The sequence below is a fragment of the Gossypium hirsutum genome, chromosome D06 (genome assembly GCF_007990345.1).
Source record: "Gossypium hirsutum isolate 1008001.06 chromosome D06, Gossypium_hirsutum_v2.1, whole genome shotgun sequence".
Lineage (NCBI taxonomy): Eukaryota > Viridiplantae > Streptophyta > Magnoliopsida > Malvales > Malvaceae > Gossypium > Gossypium hirsutum.
Window position 1 is genome coordinate 7,102,363 of NC_053442.1, and position 25,985 is coordinate 7,128,347.

At 34.6% G+C, this 25,985-nt stretch overlaps 1 protein-coding gene and 1 pseudogene across 1 annotated transcript; one reads left to right on the forward strand and one right to left on the reverse strand.

Moving 5' to 3' along the window:
* The first annotated feature begins 393 nt into the window (after window positions 1-393).
* On the forward strand, window positions 394-2,012 carry LOC121218264 (psbP domain-containing protein 5, chloroplastic). The gene is made up of 5 exons (XM_041095191.1): window positions 394-505; window positions 628-687; window positions 780-834; window positions 1,438-1,487; window positions 1,734-2,012. Exons 1-5 carry the CDS (start codon window positions 467-469, stop codon window positions 1,830-1,832), a joined length of 303 nt encoding a protein of 100 aa, XP_040951125.1. The 5' UTR covers window positions 394-466; the 3' UTR covers window positions 1,833-2,012.
* Window positions 2,013-2,369: 357 nt separating this feature from the next.
* On the reverse strand, window positions 2,370-22,848 carry LOC121218370 (protein TIC236, chloroplastic-like; annotated as a pseudogene).
* Between the last annotated feature and the right edge of the window lie 3,137 nt (window positions 22,849-25,985).

Consider the following 25,985-nt stretch of genomic DNA (forward strand, 5'->3'; position numbering starts at 1 on the left):
AAAAATGAAGTTGTAATATACCAGAATTTAACAAAAAATTTAATGGCATTAACAATTGAAATTGCACTTTTAAATTCAGAAAGTAGAGGACTAAATTCCTAGAAATAAAATTAGGGGGACTAAATTCTAAATGTACAAAAGGTGCAGGGATTTTGAGCATATTTTAACCTAAATAAAATGCATGTCTTCAAGTGCATGTTTTTGAACATTTTTTGACGTTAAACTACAGTTTAAATTGTGTTACTCTCATGGAGTCTGAACCATGCAAATTAGTTTTCTACTTTTCTTCTCATATATTTTTTTAATTTATAAAATATCTCTACTGTTTGACCATTTAAATGAATGAACAAATAAATAAATACTGCTCCCTAGAAAGGATATTGGATTTAATTGCCGAAAACTACATCAAGTTGTTTATCATTTGACATTCTACATCTTTTGGTAGCGTGTCACCTCGAGTCAGCGGATGAGTGAGAGTTCAGTTCTTGATGCGCATGCTAGTGAAGTAAGCTTTAAAGACCTTGCTTTAATTTGTAGCACCATTTCTCTCGGTTATTTTAATATAATTGATATACATCTAAAAGCTTTGGAGTCAAAGTGGCTTGTATAATCCTTCCTCTTTCCCAGATTGATGGCGAGCTATATTGGTACTATGAGTACCTTGTTCGCAAATCACCGACAAAATCAGTAAGTGTTCCCTTTTCGACAGTTATCATCATGCAAAGATCTGTCAACCTTCCTTTTTGTGGAGTCTTGATGCATTTAATGGATATTTGCAGGCTCAAGAAGCAAACCTGTACCGACATTATGTTGCTTCAACAGCTGAACGAGAAGGTAGGATCATAAAATTTCTACCTTTGTTCCTCATTTCAAAGGTGTAGTTGTATTATGAAGCTATTAAAATCTTTGCAACCCAGTTTGTCATCTAATTTCTTGCCAAGTCTGAAAACAAATTTGAAACTTCCTTGGTAGAGTCCTGAAGATCTAAGATTTTAGGAACCAGTTAACAAAATATTTTATGCGCATAACTTATCTGCCAATGTTTCCAACATGGTAAAGAGGGGCAAAAAAGGAAATCGCTTGCATGACAGCTTGGAACTCATCAAAATAGTTACTAACAATTTTACACAAGTTTTAAATTATAATTAAATAACTATTTTATCCAAATAAATAAGAATGTGTGGGAATGGTGATGTTTGTAATTTCAAAAGTGAATTACTGACAGTCATCTAAGTCAAATCTGGAAAAAAATATATATAGAAAGATGCCTTCATTTAAGCACAGATATCCTTTGCTACTACATTTTGTAGTAATGCTTGAGACTTGACATAGTCTCTTCCGGGTACTTTATGGCATATTCGGCTTATGTTTCTGTTTGTGGGCTTCTGCATATCATCTTCTTCTGTTGTCATTCAACCATGCAAATGTCTATTGCAGGCTATCTGTACTCTCTAAGTGCTTCAACTCTTAGCAAGGAGTGGACTAAGGTCTCTCTCTCTCTCTCTCTCTCTCTCTCTCTCTCTCTCTCACACACACACACACACACACATGCAAAAATGAACATTAGTAACTATTTCTAATAGGACAGAAGAATGGAAGAATAAAAGTTCTGTGGTCAAGGTAGTTTTTATCCAATTCAAGGAAAAGGGATGATTATATGTGTGTGTGTATATGTATATATGTATTCAGAATAATGCGTGAATTACTTACTTAGTGAAACTTGCATAATACAGATGGGTCCCTTATTGGAACAGACTGTTGCATCCTTTCGCCTTCTCCCTCCCACAGATAATTACGTTCCTCCATACAAGGATCCATGGAGATTTTGGTGACGGCCCTTCTTTTTCTTTTTCCTTTTGTTTCGATTGATTTTTTTTTCTTGTCTTGGGTCCACGATGTTGACAACAAGTGTAAATTTTAAAGGGTTTCAACACTCTGTTATCATGACTTTTTCCCCCTTACTGCCAACCACATTGAAAAATTGAATTGAATGAAGCAACGTTAATCAAGAATTTCGTATGTTTCCAATGTGGACTAGAAAAAAAAAAGTTAGGAAGCGAGTATATTTACATGTATAGAATGTATTTTCTGTATAATTCTTTAGATTGCTTATATAATAGTAAAGAATTGCACTAATCTGCCTTCTCTTTTATCCCCCTTATTTACTCACTCTTTCATTTGGATTCTTTTGAATCAAATGGAAAACTTTAACAAGCTCAAATCTTTGCTTTATCCAAATGAGAAGGATTTCAACTGCATTGGAAACCAAGAAATCTAATTTATTAGTTCATGAAATCACTCCTTAGAAATACGCGAGTAAAATAAAGAGAGCAATACTAATTTACTCTGAAACTATCATTTTGTTAATTTTACATCTGTACAAAGATGAAGTATTCAAATATAAAACAGCTCTTCATTTTGAGCAAAGAATGAAATACGTAATTAAACCTACCTTTGCATTTTCAAAACTACTACCCCTTCCCTAGACCTCTCTTACCCTTCGTTTTACTTGAAGAATAAGATCATGTGGCACTTTTACCTGTGCAAAGCCCTGAAAAATGCAGGTACAGGTTTGCCCTAAAACAAAAACAACTTGATAGCAGATTAGTCTGCAGTGGGGGTAGCAGAATACTCGAAAAAGAAGACGTTTGGAAGGTGCAGATTGTAGTAGAACTCGCAGACGAACTTGTAAGCTGTAAATCAAGGTCCATGCATAGCCACCTGATCTTCAGCTGCCTAACTATAGAGCCTAGGAAGCATAAAATCACACAAAGAAAAAGTCAACATGACTGAAATGTATAAAGTTATTGAGCCACTCAGATATTAGTGCAAATCAAAACCCAACAAAACGTACATTGTTTTTTTTCCTCTTGTATTTATATTAATTCATTTGCGTAGAGACTGTACAAGCAAATATGATCGAGAAAAAAAGAATTTAGATTACCTGCAAACGTTTCCCAAGCTGGACTTCAACTTCTGTTCCAAAGGATATATTACTGGCTAAAGATTTGAGAGGATCAGCCGTGGGATCAACAGATAGCAACTAGGGATTTGTGGGGCATACACTAGCCTCCCACCTGGCCTGACCAAACTCTCCCTTCCCTTCGATTCTTGGCATTAGCGTTTCAAGTGTTGCAGTCGCAAGCTTTTTAAATGCAAGTTGGCCATCACCTTCCAATATAGATCAGCCAATTGACTCTCAAACACTCTAGCAGCTGTACAAGATGGCAAAATCAAAACAACCCACTATAGTCCATGAGATCTGAATTTGGCAACTACCTAATATCACATATCCTTGTTAAACTTATAAATGCCTTGCCTCATTGGATGCCTTGTTAGATAAACAGAAAACCAGAACAAAATATCACATGTGGCAGGAGATCGGCTACATGCATTGAATATGAATGAAGGTACACAAAACAAACTAGTAGATAGGTTCAACTTTGCCATTACATCTCAAGCAAATTTCCACGAATATAGGAAAGAATGATGTTTGACAACTTTATCCCTTACACGGTCAATTAGAAAGAAAGAAACCAAAAACCTCATCATTGTTTACGAATAATAAATCATTTATAACACCATAGGATGCAACCCTAGTACAAGAGGTTATAATCTACTTTCCTAGGTTCAAAGTTTCTAAGGGAACCTTGAATTGTATCATTCTACCTTTGGCACATAGCTAAAAGAAGTGGGACAAACGCTTACAGCTCATGTAAGACAGAATAGATCATTCAGGGGACCCAGTGGAACAGAAAAATGATGCTATCAACATATTTTATTAATTAGTAGTTACCTCAGTGGGTGAGAGAACATCCTGCTCCACAGAACGTGTTGAGGTCACCACCAACCTGTCCTGCCAATGCTGGCTCGACTTTGAATCCTGAATTGCCATTCTGATCCAACCAAAGCCAAGTCCAGCATTGGATCTAAACCATACTCCGGTTCAAATTTTGCTATATTGAGATGTTCCCGCTTAAGCCTTACCTGATTTGGAGAAGTCGATCTCAGCATATTAAATGCAATAAAAGAAAAGTCCACCAGAAACAAATTTGAGCACAAGGAAAGAAGCTTAAACAAGAGTGACATAGAAATAGATAGGACTCACTTGAGTTGCAACAAGATTCACATCACCATTCTCAAATGTTAAAGTGCCCTTCGGTTTATCCACTTTGGATGAGCCAAGCCATTCATTCGAGTTCCCCACTAACAGCAAGTTAAGAATCAAAGGATAAACTATCCTTAATTGGTCCTAAAACAAGTTTCAAATCACTAAGGCGTACATCAACACTTGGTTTAATGTTCACTAGCTCCATCTCCTTCTCAACTCCAGCTGACTTAACTGAAAAAAGAAATAATAATTACTTCACATGGATGATCAGAAACAAATAATAAAGACAAATTAATTATACAATAGACAGGATTCTGCATGTTCATAGAACTGATGGTAAATCTGTATTCTTCATTTCAGGAGATTGACAATAGTTATTATTCTTTTTAATAAGAAGCTTCATCCTGTCAGTATCACCTAATTTGTGCAGAAAATAAGAACAAAATCTAAATATAAGTTTAAGTTAATAACATTTAAAAATAGCAAACCAAAGGTTTAGACATCAATAGACCAGGCATATCCATATCCATAATTTTCTTAAACAAAATTTAACCTGATCCATAAATTCTAAATTACCAATAGATTTTCACTTTTTTTTCCTCTTCCACTTCTGTGCATCAAAGTAGCTTATTACTTGTATTTGTAACCCATGAGAGGCTTCAAAGTATTGAAACACAAGAAGAAAATCCTCTATCAGAGGTTTTGCCCTTGAACCTCTTCAAGTTATCTAAGAGCCTACCTGAGGAAAAGTCCTCCAATTTTCTTTTCTAATTGAGAGACTGTTTGTGTTTAACTAGATTGATAAATCCACAAGTAATGGGTATTGAATAGCGCATAAAATTGTTTCCTAGGAGTCTTATTCAGTTATTGAAAAAGAAATATTTCTACTGAAATTTTCAAAATTCTAAAACCATATAAAAGAGTAGTCTTGATTTCTATTGCTGTATTCGGTGACTGCTAGAAAAAAGAAAAAGGCATCAGAATTGAAAACATTGAATGGCATATACTACCAGAGGGTTGTGGGAGTTTGGTCTTGAAGAACAGGTTCAGAACCGAAAAACGTGAGACATATCTAGAAGCAACTGCTTTGTTGACACGCTACCAGAGCCTAGACTGATTTGATGCCAGCCTATTCAAAGGTGCAGCTCCACTACCCTTATCATGCGGTAAATATGCCTCTCCATGGCTCAACTTAATATTGCCTGAGATGGTTGGCTGCAGTATGGAACCAGTTATCTGCAACTGGGTGTCAACCTGGCCACTAATTTCAGCAAGATTTCAGTTTCCACAAGCAACATGTGAAAGAAATCAATACAATAGACAGCTAACAGGAAGCAAGAGGGCGGGAGGAAGGAGATCTGTTCTGTATATGGATCTAAAGGGAGAGTAGGGCAAATGCCAGATGGCAGCTGGGGGGCAGATTACTGCAACTACTCCCTTTCATCAATACTCACAATAAACACAGAACCAGCATTTAGAACAAAGTCATTATATTATGCATCATAAATCATGTTCACCTCAGAATGTTCTTTGCCTGTACTTCGAGAACTTCACATTTCATGTCAATTTTATCACCCAGGGATGCTTCACTTGTTCTAAGGGGCAAATTCCCTTTTAGAAACAGCTTCCCTCTTCTGCTTACCCTGCTTTCCAATAAAGCTATGCATAATTTATTTGATTTCACATGTACAGTGCCACCATGTTTGTAAGTGGTTGTCTGAGTACAGGTGAGGATATAGATGCCTATGGAATGATGCAGATCCATCAAGCACAGGTTGTTCAACAGTGCCTCTAACCTGTTTTAAAAGACGAGAAAACAATTGAAAGTTACTACTAAATTACACTTGGTCAAATGTTATGCAAATTCTTTACCTTTAGTTAACCCACCTGAAGCATGACATCAGCATTGCCACTAAGCCAGTTTGCATAAGGAGATAATGCTGTCAACAACATCATGCCCCCATCCTTTATATCAGCATCGATTCTAACTTCTCCTACATCTAAGATGTTCCAGTTTAAACCTTTAGACTTTCAGCTAACTGAGCATCCCAACCTTCTTCTGTTCTCTCTCGGAAGGTTTTCTTCTCACTAGTTTTATCAGTTGACTCCTTACTCTTTCTTTCACCCAGCCAGGGACAAAAGTTGCCTCGCTTCGTTCTGTTTCTATTTCTATTTTTCCTCAGAGATGCTATTTTGGACAAAAGTAACAGGAACACTTCCTGTACGTGTACATGGCCATTTTGGATTATTGGTTCAAATTTGGCATTGAACAGAAAGCGGCTGCTTGAGGTCAGGGAAGCAACACTTCAGCACGCCAAGATCAATGCCCCCAATGGTACCATCCAAGAGCCTTACTTGTACATCACATTCTGGTTTTGCAAGACTTCCTCTGAGGTCTCCTTCTGTGTATAATATACCCTTAATCGGGGCCAGCAATTGTCGCAAAGAATGAACAGCTTCAGTGGCAGATGATTCAATAATCTGCACTATGGTAGGAACTAGACTAACAGGAAATTTAGAACAGCAAAATGAAGATTGGTTTTGGCCCCAACAAAGTTCATCAGCATGGATTGTTGCATCATCCTTTTGGATAAAAATTTTCTCAAGACGCAAACCATCGTCGTTACTGAATGCACCCACTGCCACTACACGTTGAGTGTTATAACTTCCCCACTCCCATTCCTCCCCATGCAAGTCAAATTCTGCCTGAAAAATATTTACAAGAACCAATAATGTCAAGAGGAAATATACTGCATGGAAACAAGTTCCAAAAAGTTGCTGCAAATGATAAATGGCAATCATTTCTTCCAAAAAATGCAAATTAAACAAAAAATTTAAGATTCCTTATATGAAATTTGGGTTCAAAAAAGTGAGAGAAAGAGAAGGTCCCCCATAGGAGCCTTGTGCTTGAGATCATAATTCACAAAAAATGGATATAATTTTGTGCTTGAGATTGACAGCCTGCATGTTGATTTAGGAGTTTTTGCACAACCTTAACAAATACACCAGCAATATTCATATTTTATAATTCCTAAGATATAGTTATAAACAGGCTGTAAATCCAAATTTTTGTGAATGATGATGGACAAATATAAACTTGGCTTTTCCCATTTGAAGGACTATAGATGTGTTAAGTATCCAACCTAAAACCACATGGTAATAGGTGGACGGGCCCAACTTTAAATAAGACCACAGAAGACCAAATACTTATCCCACTTAACAATATGCATCAAAGATCCAGTTTCATTAAGCTTCACAAGAAGAAATCCTGACCTCATTATTTCACACAACAATTTTTGCACGCCAATCACATGATTATATGCTGACCTTACCAGTAGCTATAATATTTCATATTTGAAAAACAAAAATTTCAGAAACTTATTCATGTTATGCACACCATAGTATCTCCGTTGCCTCCCCCACTTGCATCAAGAGAACCATGCCAGCAGCCCTTAAGTTCAGCTAAACCTGGGAGACTTATGTCTTCAAGAACAACTTCATTTGATGCAGTATAATGACCCCGTATTACCTAAAAATTCAAAGAGCTGTCAAAAGTGTAGAAAAGTACAAGAACTGAATTTTGGTGTGTTCTACATGCGGTTCATGTCATTGAAGTTACTAGAATCAGGTATTGACCAAGTACCTCAAGCAAATGCTGAAGACTCTCAGTATATACTCCCACCGACTGCAAACTTTGAATGAAAAGATCCTGCACACAGTATCAAGAAACATGAAGATTTTTAAATGGAAGGAATACATAATCAGGAGAGATCTCCAAATGCAAATAAGAAACAACTATAGAGAATTCTAAATATGTTTAAAACCATTTGTACTCTTATTTTTCATTTAGAAGAAATTGGTTAGGATGAAGTGGGCACAGTTCATAAGAATAAAATCTCTGTTATGCAACTACCAAAATGCTTCCTGCAATCTGAGCTGCCTTGAGAAAATTGAAAAAATCCATTAATAAATAAAACCCAAAACAACCTTTGATCTAGAACGGACAGCAGGATCTATACTTCGAGACAAGAGTCTAGCAAGTGGAAGCATCTCAGCAACCTCAGCTCTGGGAACTTCAAGTCTCATTCTCCACCTTCCCATAGAAGATATGACACTACCAAGATGTCCTGTCATTGCTCTTTTAAACAAACCATCCATTCCCATTTCAGAAAAGTTTCTATCCCGGCTGCCAGGCAATACATATTCACCTTGAAGCTCATACCGGCTACTAATTTGCTCTAAAACAGTTTTCTCAAGTGTAATCTACAAAAGTTCATGTCAGCGAGTAACATCAGTATCATAGTTTGCAGTGTCTATATGTTGCAATGCAGGAAATTAAGAATGGTGTCCTTAAAGATTTGTAAAATCTTTAGCATGTGATAATAGAAATCAATGTTGCAAAAAAGAAAATTCCAAATCACAAGATCAGTAAGATAAACAACCAACTTTATTTTATACTGAACTGGATATATAATATAATCACCTAAGAACCACTACTAGTAAAAAAGACAACTTAAAATTGAACTTGGTTGAAAGAATTTCAAACCTATTCAAAAACAAAAATAATACACACACACATATATATATATGTAAGTCACAGAAATTTCATGTGAGATGACCCGATAAAATAACCAGAAAAAATCGACATATCAAAGGAATAGAAGCTTCAAATACTAACAACATCACCGCTCCATCTAGCAGCCACATCTAGGGCTTCACCAAGCACACCGCTAAATTTAGGCCGAAGAACTGATAGAACACCATGACCTCTTCTTTTCTGGAAATTAAGCTGGATTTCAGCCTGAAAGTCGAAAAAGAATGATTAACTAACTATTTCCAGTTCAAATTACCACTAGCAACTGATATATTAAATGATTAGTCAATAGTCATCATCAAACTAGAAAAAGCTCCCATCTAACTTCACTTGGAACAAAATGTTTGAGATGGAGATCAGCAACAGCGTAAAACATCAATACAAGCACCACAAAAGATGGTAGAAATTTCTTTAGATTCTAGAAATTTTAGAACGTATAATGTACAGAAAACACCCCCCTGGCCCCCTCCCTTTTTTCCTCTTCTCTATTCTCAAATATTGAAAGAGGAAAGAGAAGAACAGAAAAGGAGATATATTACTACCTTCAAGCTTAAAAATGCTATTATTATCCAAATAGAATTTACTTTTGGATTCTTTCTAGCCAAATTAACAAACTGAGTGTATTCACTTTTGCTCTCTCCCTAAAGAAAATTCCTATCATTTCAATTCAGCTGTAATCTCTAGTATTAGCTTTCTTTGCTGACAAGAAGACCCACATAAAAGCTTACCCGCTGTATTGTTCCACGAAGTGAAGCAAGCTCCAATTCATCAAGTGGCAAGTGGCGTATCTGCAACAACAGACGCATGGCAAGAACGTTTCAAGTTCATTTGACCTTTAGCACTTACTGATTCTAACTTTACAAACTAAACTGGAAAGATCTTAATATACCTCAAAAGTAGCAGAATGAAGTGGGCGTAAACAAATATTAGCTTTCAGTTGCCCCTTCTGAAGAGAAAAGGAGAATAGTTTTCCATTTTGCAAGTTCTCCTCAGAGCCAGATTGTAAAGGCTGCACAACCTCAATTGCAAGACTTTCATCTGGCCTGCCTATGGCATCTAACTGCACAACCAGGGTGAATAAAAATTTTGTTGTAAATAAGTGAGAAAGAATTGGCAATATATGTGTACACAATAAGAATAAACTATGGACCTCCACCACAGATACTCTATTTGACAATGAAATACTTGACATCCTGAAAGGAAATGTTTACTTGTATTTTACTCAGCCCAACATAAACAGACCTAAGGTCATTTTTTGGGTAGAAAGGAGGCCAAAGGCCAATGGGATGCTAGGAAAGGATAATTGGCAAGAACTAGGGATCAAAACTCAGCTTTGCGAGAATCCACCTGCAGGTGGGTGACTGGGCTAAGTCCCTATTTCTAATAAAGGCTCTTGATGATAAAGACATAAATTACTAACTGGCATATACACTTTTGTGATGCATTCTTATCTTTTCAAAACTTAGAATTCAAAATTATACACTGTAAGACCAATAAAGATCACAATATAGTACACAAACACGAGATAGAGGTTTTCGTATCAAATAGATACACTAAGATCTCATCATCTCAACAGAAACGGGTATTTAATTAGTTGGCATATACTGATAACAAGGACAAGCTCCAATAATAGTAAATAAAAAAGGCAGAATGAATGAAACAGCAAAATAACAAAAATATAGTTTTATTAAGTTAGCCACAAGTATTGAGAATGACTACATCCGTAGTCAATTAAACTTGCATTGAAAAGTTATTCATCACATAATTTTTTTACCTCATCACATTATCTAATTTTGATGAAATTCGTGTTATTTCCCTTTTATAAACCGGGTAGCAGCCATCTTATTCATAGCATTGAAATACATGTTATTTCCCATTTCATTGGTTATATATGCTTCAAATATCCACAAAAAAGCTAACTAAATCCAATTTTCTATTTAAGAATTAAAAAGGTAAAGACCTATAGAAATATAGTTGCTAAAATACTCCCTTCGTAAAATGGAGTCAGGAAAAAACTTTAAATAGGAAAGAAACATTCTATGGGCCAAATGCCTACAAAATACATTTTTATTCTATGTTAGTCAGAAAAACTTCCAACACAACTCTTGCATGCATAATGTAACTAGGAAGGATGCATTTGTTTCTAGACTAACCACATAAATTCTCAAATTGCCATGTAATTATCACATTAGAACAAGGAGGCAACCATTTCAAAGTTGTTTTCTTTTTTTTCTTCTTTCTTCAGTTTAAGTCTAAAAGATTTCCCAGTTCAGAACTGAATGACAAATTACAAGAAAAGGCTAGCAAACTTCATCACCATCTTAAGATAACACTCATTGATGCATGATAAATCATTACCCAGTCAATAGTAGACACCTGGAAGCTACAAAAACAACTGTAAAAGAGAAGTAATGGGCAAATTTCATATATCCTACTTTGCTATGATATATATTTTTCTGAAACATTTTCAAGACTGGCACCTCTTGAATGCAACATTTTAAAAGGTTAAACTGAGGAAGCAACCATTCCAAACTTGCTTGAAGTTGAATTTGAAAACTTAAATTTGGATTTGAATATCAATAGAAATGGTTTCGACAATCAAAATTTTAGATTTCAAATTTATGGATCTAAAGTTCTTTGTCAGGATGAATATAAACTTTCAAATTCAAGTTCATGATTTGGATTTGGATCTAAATGCAACTTTTGGCTTTGTATTTAATTAGTAGCATGTTAAACTCAACAATTAATAATTAAAATATGACAATTAATAATATGTTCAACTCAGTCAATAATAAAGTACAATGAAAAGCGAAAAATAACATTAACACAACATGAATAGGTCAACATGTCGAAATTGACATAAACAAATTATTAAAATTTTATATAAATATGTATTGCCTAAATAACAATCACAAAAAAATGCAAACACAGTGACACGTGACATGATACCCGAATATTTTCAATTAGACTTTGATATTTTCTAGTATAATATAATTATATGATACCAATATAAGAAAATAATTAAACATGGCACAATAAAAAGTTGAACACAACCCAAATGCATAAACGAGTCAAAAACTATATAAAACAAATTAATTACAAACGTAAATTTATATAAGTACATAATATCTTGAATTCAATTATAACATTAAAAAAATAATATGATGGCAACACATATAAACTAAATAACTGAACTGAGAGATAATTTATATTATTATATAATTGTGTTTTTCATAACCAAGAAAGGTTGATTATCATCACGTAGAGCTAAAGAAGATAAGGAAATGTGGTAGACTTCGTAAATACTTAGTTTCAAAAGGAATTTCAAATTCTAGATTCAAACTATCTAAAATTAATGTTGAATTTACCAAATCCAAATTCAATTGTTTTTATTTAATATCCAAACAAAAAGACTGGATTCGTAACTCCAAATCCTTTCTTACTCAAACTCAAGTTTCTAAACAGGCCATTAATCTCAGTTTTAAGTCTAAAACTTCTGCTAGAAGAATTATTAAGAAAGGTTAGCAAACTTCTTCACCATCTGATCAGATTACAATTAGTGTTGTAGAGAGGTCATATCACCAGTCAACAATAGACACCTGGAAGCGACAAAAACAACTTAAACCTTCCACGCTTTGTCGTATAGGCTATAAGGGTTAAAGGCAATGCCAGACCATCACTCTATTTAGGTCCTTATCCTAAGCATCCTCAGTAAAAGCAACATCCTTTCACAGTTTGAACCCATGACTTCTTTTTCCTTTCCCTCCTCTTGACTCAATGAAAGAACAAAAAAATTTCAAGCCTCTATATTATATTGCCTATATTGCAGTTAAGTAATTACTGCAGCCACATTAATAGAGCATGCTAAAGTTTCATCTCGCCTCTTAGCAGTATCTCATAGACCTCTCATGTACACAAAAACTTTTAGCATTCTAAGATGCCCTAAATTTTAATGCAAGAAAAGCTTTAATAGGTATCTTGCTTAGTGGAGAAAGTTTGTACACAATACCTTGACAGAGTCTTGAGAGATGCTCAACTGCCCAACCAACTGAGGTGCCAGCATTAACTGATTTAGTCTGAGACCTGAGACCGACAAGTCACCAACAAGACTCTTTTTGCTTATTTTATCCATCATTTTCTCAGATTCCCCCTCAGCCTCAGGACCAACAGCTTCGTCGCTTATAATAGAAGGCTTCAGAACCTTTCCGTGAAATTTTATTTTTCCTGTTGCTTTCAAATGAGTAGGCCTTGGAGAATCAAAAGTATATGAGGAGACCAGGTTGAAAAACTCAAAACCACGCATACGTAAGTCCAACTCCACTCCTTCAACAGTAAATGGCACGGTGATATTCTCACTGCACTCCTTTTTGTTTAGCCAGAATTCCTCAGGGTATGAAGTTTGAACTTTTGTAAACAAATCAAAAGCAGCAGATGAAGAATTAACAGTGATACAATCAGGTGCAATCATTATATCTCCCCGAGCATCACTAAATGATCCTTCAGCTTTTGGTGCAGTCCACTTGATATCAAACCTCCTATGTTCAAAAGGAATGTCGATTAACCAACTTAAAGTGTAAGCAGCACCAAAGTAGAAACAAGCAGAAATTTGAGAAATAAAACCAAGTGGTCCTCATCCAAGAAGATCTTCAGCTTACGGTTTCAAAAGTGATCCAGAAAGTTTTGTCTCTCCACTTAAATCTCCTAATTTGAGTGGCATAAGATGAAGATAACCTGGTATATATCGTTGCATAATCTTGTCAAAGGACAAATTTCCTGAGAAATTTACATCCATTGCTGTGTCATCTTCCTCACCCTGTGGCATGCCAGTACCATACATCAGAATGGCAGAAGAAATAACTTTTGCATTTACAATGAATCGTGGGACAAAGAAACATATGATTTACTGTATTTCCACTTCACCAACTAGTTTACCGAGGACAAAAGATAAGAAAGAAAAGAAAAAAAAGCCAACCACCCAGCATGAAATAAATCACAAACAATTGTGCACAAGTAAATAATATCAATATAGAAGAAGCAACCTTGTTAGTCCAGAAAATAACAGATCAATGTATAAAAATAGTCAACCAAGCTCTGCAATTCCAATATCATAGCCAACAAGCAGATCAAGAAAGAAGGAATGAAGCAGATGGTCAACATGACAATAGAAAAAAGTGATAGAATAAGATGATACTCCAAGGACATTAAGTCTTCTGTCAGACAAGCTAATTAAGCAGGAAATGGGGTACTAGCATACCTCAGGACAAACCCAAGCATTTCCTGCTCCTCGAATTTCCCCACCATCCACAAGACTAGCTCTAATTCCATACAAGTCAGCAACCTATCACATATGACACATTTTCAAAGAGCTTGCCACAGCACTTATGTTCAAAAAAAAGTTCATCTTAATACACATGATTTTCTATTGAAAACAACGTACACAGTTGTCTGTGTTAAAGGTAAAATTAGCAGACAGATATGAAAACGGAACACGGTCAAATGCTGCCACTGCACCAGCCTCCTTATTTTTCAACATTGCTTCAGATGCAGAGGACAAAGGGACATCAGAAACAGAGTAAGATATCTTTCTAGACACCATTCCACTCCCCACAAAGATAGGGGCATCCAGTGGACCTTGACAGTTGAACACCGCAGTCACAAAACCAGCCAACTGCAATCAAGATAGAAAGCAGATATGAAAGAAAATTAAGAGGTGATGTAACAATACTAAATTCCTCAAGAAGTGGAAAGATACAAAGATGAACCTAGAGTGTATTAAAATATCCTGCACTAATTAATGCTGATTGAAGTGGAAAATGACAATGTCATCCTGCACTGATCACAATAATAATAACAGTAGAGGCATCACTTCATGAGAGCAGAGAAGTCCTAAGAAATAAAAATATGTCATCCTAAACAATTAACCATGGTAGCAGACATTGAGATGGTAACACTGAGGATGATAAAAATACATGATATGCGTACCGGAAACAACAAAGGCTTCATTTTGAAGGTTTTCATCAGGGCATTTACTTCCACACATGGAACCTGGAAATGAGTAACGGTGACACAATTAGAAAATTGGGGGAAAATAAAACACTGCATGTGCCAGATAAAAGGATCACAGCAATGCTGCCACTTCAAGCTCAAAGAGAATGCATAAGATTACAAGCCATGACTTCTTTTATTTCTTCACAGTAAGTTCAGACGTGAATATCGTGAAATGCATGTTATAAATACATGCATTTAAATTTAAGCAATAATCAAACACTTCCATCAGTGGACACAGAGTTACAGACTCCTTAAAATGCAAAATATACGGGCAAAGTTGCTACTATGACAGCAACTTTGAAGTGATCACCGAAGTTACAGCTCATCTTCAAATATGCATCTAACTTCACACATTCCTTTTGAAACCTAGCACTAAAACAGATTGAAGCTGGTGGTTATAATATAAGAGATAGCAACCTTCTTATCAACCAAAGAAAACAATGAAAATTTTGAAGAATAATCTTCAATATGATTACAACTAAGAGAAAATGAAAGAAGAAAGAAACACAACATGAGAGAAATTTTCTTTTTTTCTTTTTGGAAACATGAAGATCATGTTAAACATGAAACACAAAATCGATTGGCAATAGACAAAATAGTCCAACCTGAATATAACACTACAGCAATCCCAAAACGTAACAGATATGTGATGGCACTGCTCAAAACTCCCAACAGCATGTAGGCACAATATTAACAACTAAAACAAATAGAACAAGCCTACTTCTTGACAACAAGGAGTAAAAATTCTGTAAGTCACAAATAATAAATTGACAATAAACATCTTGAGCTCTCATACTAATTTAGGCATCCAAAATGAAGCAAATTGAGGAAGTGGGAAGCCTAACCTACATAAAAGGACTTAACAAACCTCAAACTTGACCAATGCGAAAAATACTACCAAAGAAATCATGTATTCAACTGCTCAAGCTACAAAGAAAAGAACTTAATCGACCATCGAACTATCAATAGGGATTATCCCTCTTTCAATTGCATGAAAAACCTCCAATAGTCCTATTGAATAACTTTAAAATCCAGATTTACTTTAGCACCTATAGCAGCATCACTTTTATTCTGAATTCTGAAAAAAAGAGTTCTTCCGGTATAATAACACAGTTTGATTCAGAAACCATGTCATCAAGCAAAGCCAGGCCAGATTGTGCTCAAGTAAATACCTGACACATTAGATGGAATTCTCCTTCCTCAGGGTGGATGCCAAAATCTCCAGAAGCTTCTAAAGGAACATCACCAAACCAGCCACGTGTATTATGAAGGAATATTCTCTGACCCCGGAAACATAAACTTGCTGAAATATCCTGCAAAGAAAAAAAATGGATAGATCAATAACTTCAGAGAGCATATAAGATTAGGTCCTTAACCTAATGCTCAAGTTTAACTGATTTAAATGTATCAATGCAAGTGCAAAGCATTCATGAACATAAAATAATCAAATGAAAAGGCAGAGAAGGAGTAAACCTTAGACTACTTTTTCCGGTCTCCTATGTCAAGAAAGAAGAGAATATTACCAAAACTAAAAGTGGACATGCAAGATTAGTGTGATGTTCACAGACAACATCAATATATACAACTTGCAAAAGAAAACCTTAATCTAAAAAAATCAAGTATATGAATACTATTAAGTTTCATGCAGAGCCATAAAATTTTCCTTTCTAAGCAATCATCTCTCGCTTTTGCTGTTTTTATTAACAGACATCAAGCCAAGGTTTACTTGATATTCATCCAGTCAATGTTCTTCCTTCAGCTGGATCAATTTTTAGGTGCAAAGTTCAAGTTCATTTTTTTGCTAAAACCATCTTTCTCAAATGTTTAGATCTCAATCGCTGCAGAGAAAACATAACCTAATGACAACAGGAAAAGAGAAACAGCAAACGTTCAAGAAAATGATATCCTCATGGCACCACCCAGACCAGAAAAGTAATTTCAAATTGATGCAATAACAAAGGCAAAGACATCTGTAAGAACATTTGCAATTCCCATATTAAACATCAAGACCCAAGCCAAATGGAGTTTAGTCTTGCAATAGAACTGATTGCTAAAATTTGAGAAAAATAGTAATGCATCTGAAAAGAAGGATTGGGCAATCTAAGCTAAACATTTGAGCAATTTTTGCCAACAATTGTGGAAAGAAAAAAAGGAAAGATAAATAATGATGTAGCATAGAGACAGCAAAGTTATGATGAATTTACTAATAGGCCAGTACATTGCCATCAAAATGGGGGCAACTCCTATAGAAAGAAATAAAAAACTGACTCTTGAGGAAATTATTTCCCAACAACTGCACCGGCTTCAGCTTTTGAAAATCTACAAAGAGGAATACATGAACCAGCTTCTCTTCTCTTATGCCACTCTTCAATTCATACTAACTGCAAACACTGAATCTTACCAAATCTATTCATATTAGGCTGATTGAATTACAATTCCCCCATGAAGATAAAAATTAGTTCATGTCATAATCTTAAAAGACTGGAATGTACCATTAGCACCTATAAAATAACTAAAGCATTCAAGACTACTGGAACATAACAACAAAAAAACAGGAAAAAGAAAGAAGAGTACCCATGCATCATTTGCAGATAGAGTGATAAACTGTATAAAACAGAGACAATCATTAACCATGCAACAAACTACATAGAAAATGACTTTCAGACCTAGAACCTGCTACAGAGAGAATAATGTTTTTTTCGTGCTCATTTCAATTGCATGTGCTGGCCATAAATTACTAAAAGCTCTTCATACATCATATCGGCATTAAGTACACAGTACATGGTAAATTGAAAACCAGGCAACAAGATATGCAAAATGAGCTTCACACCTTGTACATGCTACCCAGCAAAAAAAATAACCGTTTTGGAGTACTTGCTACAACTATATATTGCTGATTCTGATGGAGCGCTACAAGAAATATCTCGAAGGATATAGAAGCAGGGAAATGGTATAGAGAAAAAGAAACAAGGACATACAGAAAACCATGATGGAGCATCGTATATCTGGAAGGCCAACCCTGTCACATCAAGCTGTCCATGAAGATTAGGAAATGTCTCCCCCCTTGACATGCACAAGTGAACCTGCCAATAAACAACGTTGACCGGTATATAGATCAATCATTCATCACTTTAGACTGTAAGTAGGAATTTCGGTTCTTGCAGAATATAGTCCTTCCAATAAACAAAATTGACAAGGATATAGATATCAACCAATCAGTACTTCTAGTATGAGTATCATATTCCTTTTCCCTTCTATAAGAAAACAGTCAAAATTGGTAGAATCTTTTCTACATATTAAGGGGAAAAATAAAAGCTGTAAGGCCTAAAACAACGTCATCCATTGCCATTTGATATGTTTCTAGGTGACAATTCATGAAAAATTGTCCCTCCAATGGCAAGGGGGGATGAACACAAATCATACTCATAGTGCTAAACTCTCATAAATATCAACCATTCTACAAACTAATGCTGTGTAATTCGAACTTGGGTGAAAGTATGAGAGTGTCAAATACAAGCACGTTTCTGACATGTATATGTGCTATTTTCTAAGTTATTCATGTATTTGGAATGTCTTTAGAGCCATGGCCATGGCCTGATATGTGTCAGATATGGATACTTCATGAAAAATGAGAGTTGGAGCAACATGCTAATGTAGTGTAATGATACTATGAAATCTATCCCCCTTCATTGATCATGCAATGGGAAGTAAAGCATGAAATTCACTCAGCAACTTCCATTGAAGTCAGCAATGAAATTTAAGAAGTAAAGAGAAGTCAATTGAAAAGGAGTAAAAGAGATCATAAATATCATATTGGAATAGTAAAAACAACTTTGAACATGGTACTGGAATGCGTATAAAATAACTTGGTTGTCCATATTGCTTCTAAAAGATCACAACACGATATTTATTGTATATAATGACAAAAAACACAATTGCAGGAAAAAAAACAAAGTGAAGTCAGAAAAGCACCTCACCAGTGGCTCTTCCTTTAAGCCATGTGGCTGGAATTTCTAAAATTCTTTCAAAAAGCTGTAGAAAAGATAAACAGGGAAAACATAGACATCAGATTCATGCTGGATCAAATGCAGACAGAAAAGTTAATCATCACATTCTTTTTATACCTTACCGGAACAAAGAGGTTGGAAATATTTAAATTTGCATGCCATTTCTGATCTAAGTTATCAATGAAAACATCAGTAGACAACCAGCCACCATCGTCAGACACCAAATCTGATCTCCAAGTTTTACAGTTACCACAGAGTTGTACGTGCACAAGGCCATAATGGTTTTGGAATTTCACATATCCATAGACATTCTCCATCTCTCTACAAACAATAACAATATCAAACATTTTAATATATAGAACTAATATAAGCCATCTCTTGTTCATAAACTTTTCTCCAGACATGGCAAACACATCGTTAGACAAAAGTTAGATAGAATAAGTGTGTATGGATTATGTCAAGGAGGATTGTACTTCAAGAGTGATTTCACTTTTAAAATGTGTTGAATAGTTCATTTCATAAACCAAGACAATGAATTTGATAAATTTGTCGGCATTTTAGATCTGAATACTGAGCGTGAGGGAATGAATTACATGCTTTAGATTAAACCTCCAATGGCCAAATTTCAAAATGCAACTGACTTAGTTAAGTACTTCTGAAAAAGACAAACACTAGAAGATAGTACAGCTCTCTCTAGTCCTATGTTTCCTCAACCACAGATGCCTTCAACTTTTGGCAATACCATTAACATCAATTTCAGTAGTTTTCTTACCTCTTAGTCTCCTCTCCTCCAAATTTGATTTCATCATCTTTTTTTTTCTTTGCCTTCAGACTTGCCCAGTATCTAGAGCATGTTTGGTAGAGAAACTAAGTTATAGAAAGTTGAGAACTTGAGTTACTAATTTTGTGTCTAGTTTAAAATTTTTGGAGAGGGCGAAAATGGTGGGCCTTTGACTCTTTTAAAGACGGTTTAGAGTTACTTAAAATGGTGGTTTAATAGGTTCAACTGGTAACTTTAATGATAGGGAATTCATTTTGTTTGAAAGTTTGGTGCAGTTGTTGCACAGTAGTGGAAGTGAGATATAAAGAAACGACGAGGCATAACTGATTCCCTTTTTTTTTTTCTTTTTTACTTTTTCAAAGTCTCTTTTTCCGTCGCTGAGATCATTGCAAATTGTTCATTGTTACCCAAACAACTACTCAAATCATGGATTTCACGATAGTACAATTTCTTGAACTTCTCAAATACTTCATTCAAACACCAAACTCAGATATCCAGTGGAAATCGCATGATAAAAAACTACATTTTACATGCATAACTCTAAAATGTGCAAGCAAAAATCTAAACAAACAAAACCTTAAAGAACAATGTCTTCCTTAAAGCAAAAATGAGTATGGTGAAACTCAAAGAGATACAGGTAAAAGCACATATTAGTTCCCACGTATTATCATATACAAAATGCCATCTAGTATGCAAGTATAAGATTCTCTTTTTTTCCCCTCCAAAACAAATATCAACAGAAACCAAATGAGATTTGTTATATTAGCATACCATATCAGAATGGGAGTAAAAAATTCCTGTGGAATACCATGCATGACTATAAAAGCTTGTATTGCCAGTCAATCAGACATAAGAAAGAAATCATTAAAGTAAATTAAAATATGTTTTTACATGCATGCATAAATGCATAAAGGTCAAGAGTAGAAGGGGAGGTTGCACCTGGGCTCTCTGTCACCAAATGCTAGCAGCATCAGTGTTCCACTCTTGAAATGGACGGAATCCACAATAACTGGAAGCATCTTCTCAATGCCTTCAGTTTGCGCCACATCTACCTCATCAACAAGTTCTGCTACAATATCTTCAAGCTTTGGAGCCACACCAAATTTAAGATTTTGAAAGGATTCAGCTAAAAAGTTGGAAATCCGTTCCCCCGTGTTGGCAGGAAATGAAGGCAAGCTAAATTTCAAGCCTAAAGGCCAAAATGTAACTGAATGGTATGCTGGAGTGGGATCAGACAGTATGGAAGTAAAAGGAGATGCATGACTCCTTTCACCCTCAGACCCATCCTCATCCATATTCCTATTTACAACATCAAAAACCAAATCTTCACCATATACTTTAGAATTCATTGTTTTTGCAGCTGCTGCAGCATTTCCATCATATGGAGAATTTTTGCCAATTTTCCTAACACCGCTAAGTCTTTCAAGAGTCATAAGAAATGGGTCACGTAAGATACTGAAATTTTCTAGAGTTGCATTATCATTAATAGACTGGTTTTCTGTCTCTTCACATTGTTTCCCGTCCTGGTTATAAGCGAGTAAACTTCCTTCACCACTATTAATGTTAACAGAAGTTTCAGCAATAGAATCATCTTTATTTTTCAACAAGTGGGTATTAAGATCCGATAAATCATAACTTCCAGATGCCTCTGAATGATCACAAGAGTCCTCTAGGGATATACGATGAAAATATGCAACCGCTGCAGATGCACTGCGCTCAAGTATTCGTCTCTTAGCAGCAACACCAGCAGAGGAAGTATCTCTCCCATTAAACTTTTTCTTGAATTTGTTTCCTTTAGACCCTTTAATAACTTTTGGCCACAACGTAAGCCCTGAACCTGGAATTTTCACACCAAATGATTTCTCCAATTCAGCATGTTTCGTCTCATAATCAACATTGGTGTCCACGCAATGATGATCCCTCTGATGCATCTTATCATCCAAGCAAGAAAATGACTTTGAGCTTGTTATTTCAGCAGAAGATCCTATCTCTTTAACAGTATCATCTTCAGATCTATCTGATATTCCCTCAGGAACACTGTAACCCATCTCTGCTGCTTTCTTAGCATCATCATCCCTCTCTCTAGCCCAGCGAGTGGCAGATTCCTCTCTTGCAATCCTCCTGCTTTTAGTACGATAATCGATCCCTTCTTCAGTTGATAAATGTCTTTGTAGAACATCTTCTGAAAAGGGTAGCCCCAGCCAAGTATAATCCTTCTTTTGTGCAATCAATAGACTAGGATGAGACAAAACTGCATCTATTACAATCTTGCCCCTCCTCAAACTTGCAAAAGGCTGAACATGAATTTTCATACTGGGAACCTCACCACAAGAAAACTCTTCAGTATGCGGCCCAATGGAGCATGCTTCCAATGTGATACTTAATGGAGAGACACTCCTAACCTTACCAAAATCAACCTCGCGCTGTATATGTTCACTAAGCGCTGAACAAACTGAAGGTAAAAGCTTTGCTTCCACAAAAGCTTTAGCTTTCTTCTGTCCATACCAAACCAATAAACACACAGCAGACAAAACAGAAGCAAGAACAGAGCATCTAACCAACAGTAACCCTTCATTCCACAACGGAGACAAAGACCTCACTAGAGCTTTACTCCCAGCAAAAGGCTCCTTAACACTTTTGGCAACAAACCCATTTCTCAACCCAATGGTTTTCCTAAACATCTCAATATTTTTCCCACAAAAATGGGAAAACCTGATAGCTTGAGCAATCCAATCATTCTGTTTCTCCGCAGATACACGCTTGCGAAAAGCTCTTTTTAGGAGCTTCCCTCTACTAAAATCCAGGCAATGCCGGTTGCTTATCTTACCATTTGACGAGCTTCCCAGAGGTATCCCGAGAAAAGGGGAATTGAGTTCTAGGCTCATTCTCCTCTACTTTCTTGGTCTTCTTCAACTCATTCTCTTGGGGACCAAGAACCTCCTTGCTCTTAGTCCCCTTCCAATTCAAACAATCTTAAAGTTTGCCAACATTCCAAAATAACCCTAAAATTTACAAATTCAACAAATCAACAAAAAAGAATTTACCCATATATTTATAAGAGAAGAAACTAAAATTTATAGGTTTATAGGGAGAGAAAAATAAGGAAACCTGGAAGTCTTGAGAATGCTTGCGCCTTCATTATTCCTAATTAGAATTCTTTTCTTCTTCTTTTTTTCTATCTTTTTCTTTAAAGAAGAAGAAGAACAAGAAGAGAAGGCAATGGGTTGCTTGCTTGGCTTTGCTTTCGAATTCTCAATGTGATATTTTGCTTGTTAGTTTGCGTGGCAACTGGCAGCAAAGAAGAGATAACAAGAATAAAACTTTGTGGAATTTATTGCCTTTGTTGACAAAAATGCGACCCAGAAACATACGAAATGACCTCATTAACCTTATCTGCCGTTAGTCGTTGTAAAACAACCTACCTGTACCTCCATCAGCAAGTGACCAAGTAATAATACTTTCTACCCTTTTGTCCTAAGAGTCATATTTCACTTTATTTTTCTATTTAAAAATTCGTAAATTAATATTTGTATAATAAATTAAAAATAATTTTTTTTATTTCTATTATTAAAATCTGATCATTATACATCAGAACGAGGCTCATGTGATACACCATGTGTAATTGTCTTATTATTTTGTAAGCTATTAGTTTTTAATAATAGAAATTGATAGAATTTTAACAAAACGATTAGTTTGCTTTTTACTCTAACATATAAAAAATAATTTGTCTATTTTTTTAATAAAAGGGGCAAAATATAATTTGACTCCTATTAAAGGGGTCTCCATGATACTTTTACCTCAAGAACTGATAAAAGTTTAAAGGGCTAATTATCAATTTCTTCATTCCCTTTATGAAAAGAGTTAGTATTTGGTACAATAACTGTTGACACCATTTTTTTGATAAAACGGTGTCGACTTGGATTTTGAAAATAAAACGAAATTGGGAGTCGCCACCAATCTTTTTTGATGAGATGTGATCGGGTCACCTCATAAAACGGTTTTTTTAATAAACGATTTAATTTATTAAAACAATGCTTTTGGTCTGCGAAATTCAAAAAAACAAGTTCGGGAGTCGGTTACGCACGAGGAAGGATTAACATCCTCAATACGCCCAAAATTGGTACCTAGTTGACTACTTAATGTCTTGGTGCCAAAAATTAAAAACTCGAAAATAATTTAAAAATACGATCCCTCTTTATATTGCGTTATTTTAAAATTACTCGAATAAATCAAAATAGAAAATGCCTCCTTATCTCGAAGTAACAAGATTTCACATCCAGTAAGTTAGGACACGACACCTCGTATTTTCGAGAGTAAGCTTGCCTTTTTATTTTTTTATTTAAACCTCATTTATTTTAATTTTAAAAGGATATTCGGTTATTTAGGATCAACGCGATTAAAAATCGAAGCTCAGTAAGTTAGGGCACGATTTCTCGAATTTTCTAAATACGGGATATTACCTTTATTTTCGAAATTTTACCCTTTTGAATTTTGAGTATGATTTAATGGAATTGTTAAAAAAACAAATGCGTGCAATTTTGATTATATTTGAAATAAATTGTTCAAAATGGAAAGAATGCCGTGCACGACCTATAATGATTATACAACATACACTTAAAATCCATAACATAATATGCATCATAAAATATATACATAACATTGATACAAATAAATCGAAATGCATGAATAATAATGTAAGAAACAATATAACAATAACATTAATATAATAACAAAACAAATACAATTTTAATAGATTTAGATTTGAAAACATTTGAAGATGACAAATAAATAATTAATAGAATGAAATTGCAATAATAATGGCAAGAATTAAAATAAACAAAATTAATATTTAAAATAGTGAATAAATAAATAAAATAAAACCTAAAGGTAGGCATATATATGTGTATTTTAAAAAAATAAAAACATATATTTATATATATATATATCTTAAAATGTATGCTTATGAATTATAAAATATAGAAAATACATAAAAAGAAATAAATTTTAAAATATAAAGAATATGTATAAATATGCGTGTATATATAGATATATATGAAAATAAAAGAGGATATATAAGTATGTACGCATATAAAAATTTAAAGTATGCCGGCAAATACATATAAAATGTAAGTTATAATATATGTATGTAAGTAAAATAGTTTACTTAATTTTTTTAAATTAAAATAGAGTTATTAAATGAGAATAGTTTACTAAATTAAAATAGAGTTATTAAATGAGAATAGTTTATTAAATTAAAATAGAGTTATTATTTAATTAGAATTCTCTCATTTAATGACTCTATTTTAATTTAAAAAATTAAATTAAAATAGTTTACTTAATTTTTTTAAATTAAAATAGAGTTATTAAATGAGAATAGTTTATTAAATTAAAATAGATTTATTACTTAATTAGAATTCTAAGTATCTTAATTATCACTTAACTAATATTAGATTTAATTAAAAAAATTAATAGAAATACCAGGCATGCCTTATTGAAAAATCAGAAGTAATAATAAAACTGATCACCCATAAATGTAACCCAAATAGAAAAAATAAATTATAAACTATTCTCATCAAATTTAGTAAATTTTTTAAATAAACTATTCTCATCAAATTACCAAAATAATACATAAAATGCGAATTAGTTTATACGTTTTTAAATAGTTTTACTTTAGGTTAAATATATTTACTTTAATAATAAAATAAAGGGCTTTTATGAGTAAAAATCATAGATTAAGAGCTTATTTAACTATAAAAATAGGTTTAGGGCTTGTTTATTAAATAAAAAAGTGAGTTGAAGGGGAATAAAAAGAAAATAATAAATAATGAGGGCTTAGAAGGCAATTAGCCACATTTCAATTTTAGTGCGAGCAGCAGCAATTCACTTTCAAAATTCAAAATGGTAAATTTGCATGTCAGGTCCTTAAAACTGCAGAAAGTTACATTTTAGTCCTTTGGCACCATTGGTGCCTCCAATGTGATTGGCCTGATCAGGCTATGTCAGGTTTTTTTTTCTGTTTTTTTTTTGTATATTTTGGTAAATAAAAAATTTTATAATAATTTGGTAAATAAAAAAAAGTTATAATATTTTGGTTATTTTTTAATTTTTTTATAATAATTTTGTAAAAAACCCGGGAGGTCCCTTTTCTCTGCTAGGGTTCCAGGCCTAGCCTTGGAACCCCGCCGCCGTCACGCCTCCCCTGCCTGGTGGCCAGAGCCATGCAAGGGCGCCTTCTAGCCGCGCGTTGAAGCGCGTTCTGAGATCGGGGCTATGGAACAGGGAAACGAGGGGAAGAAGAAAAGCTTTAGCCCCTCCCTATACCCATGTCCGGCGACGACGAAGGACCATCGACGGCAGGCCTAAGGGCCGATTCAGGTAACCCCTTTTCTTTTTATTTTCTTTGCTAATTATTTTAAAATCAGTTTGTAAAAAAAATAAAAATAA

Excerpts from the sequence above, each read along its gene's own strand:
- LOC121218264 (XM_041095191.1), top strand. The coding sequence starts at position 467 with ATGAGTGAGAGTTCAGTTCTTGATGCGCATGCTAGTGAA. Across the intron at positions 506-627 it reads TTGATGCGCATGCTAGTGAA|ATTGATGGCGAGCTATATTG; the intron begins GTAAGCTTTAAA and ends CCTCTTTCCCAG. Across the intron at positions 835-1,437 it reads TTCAACAGCTGAACGAGAAG|GCTATCTGTACTCTCTAAGT; the intron begins GTAGGATCATAA and ends TGTCTATTGCAG.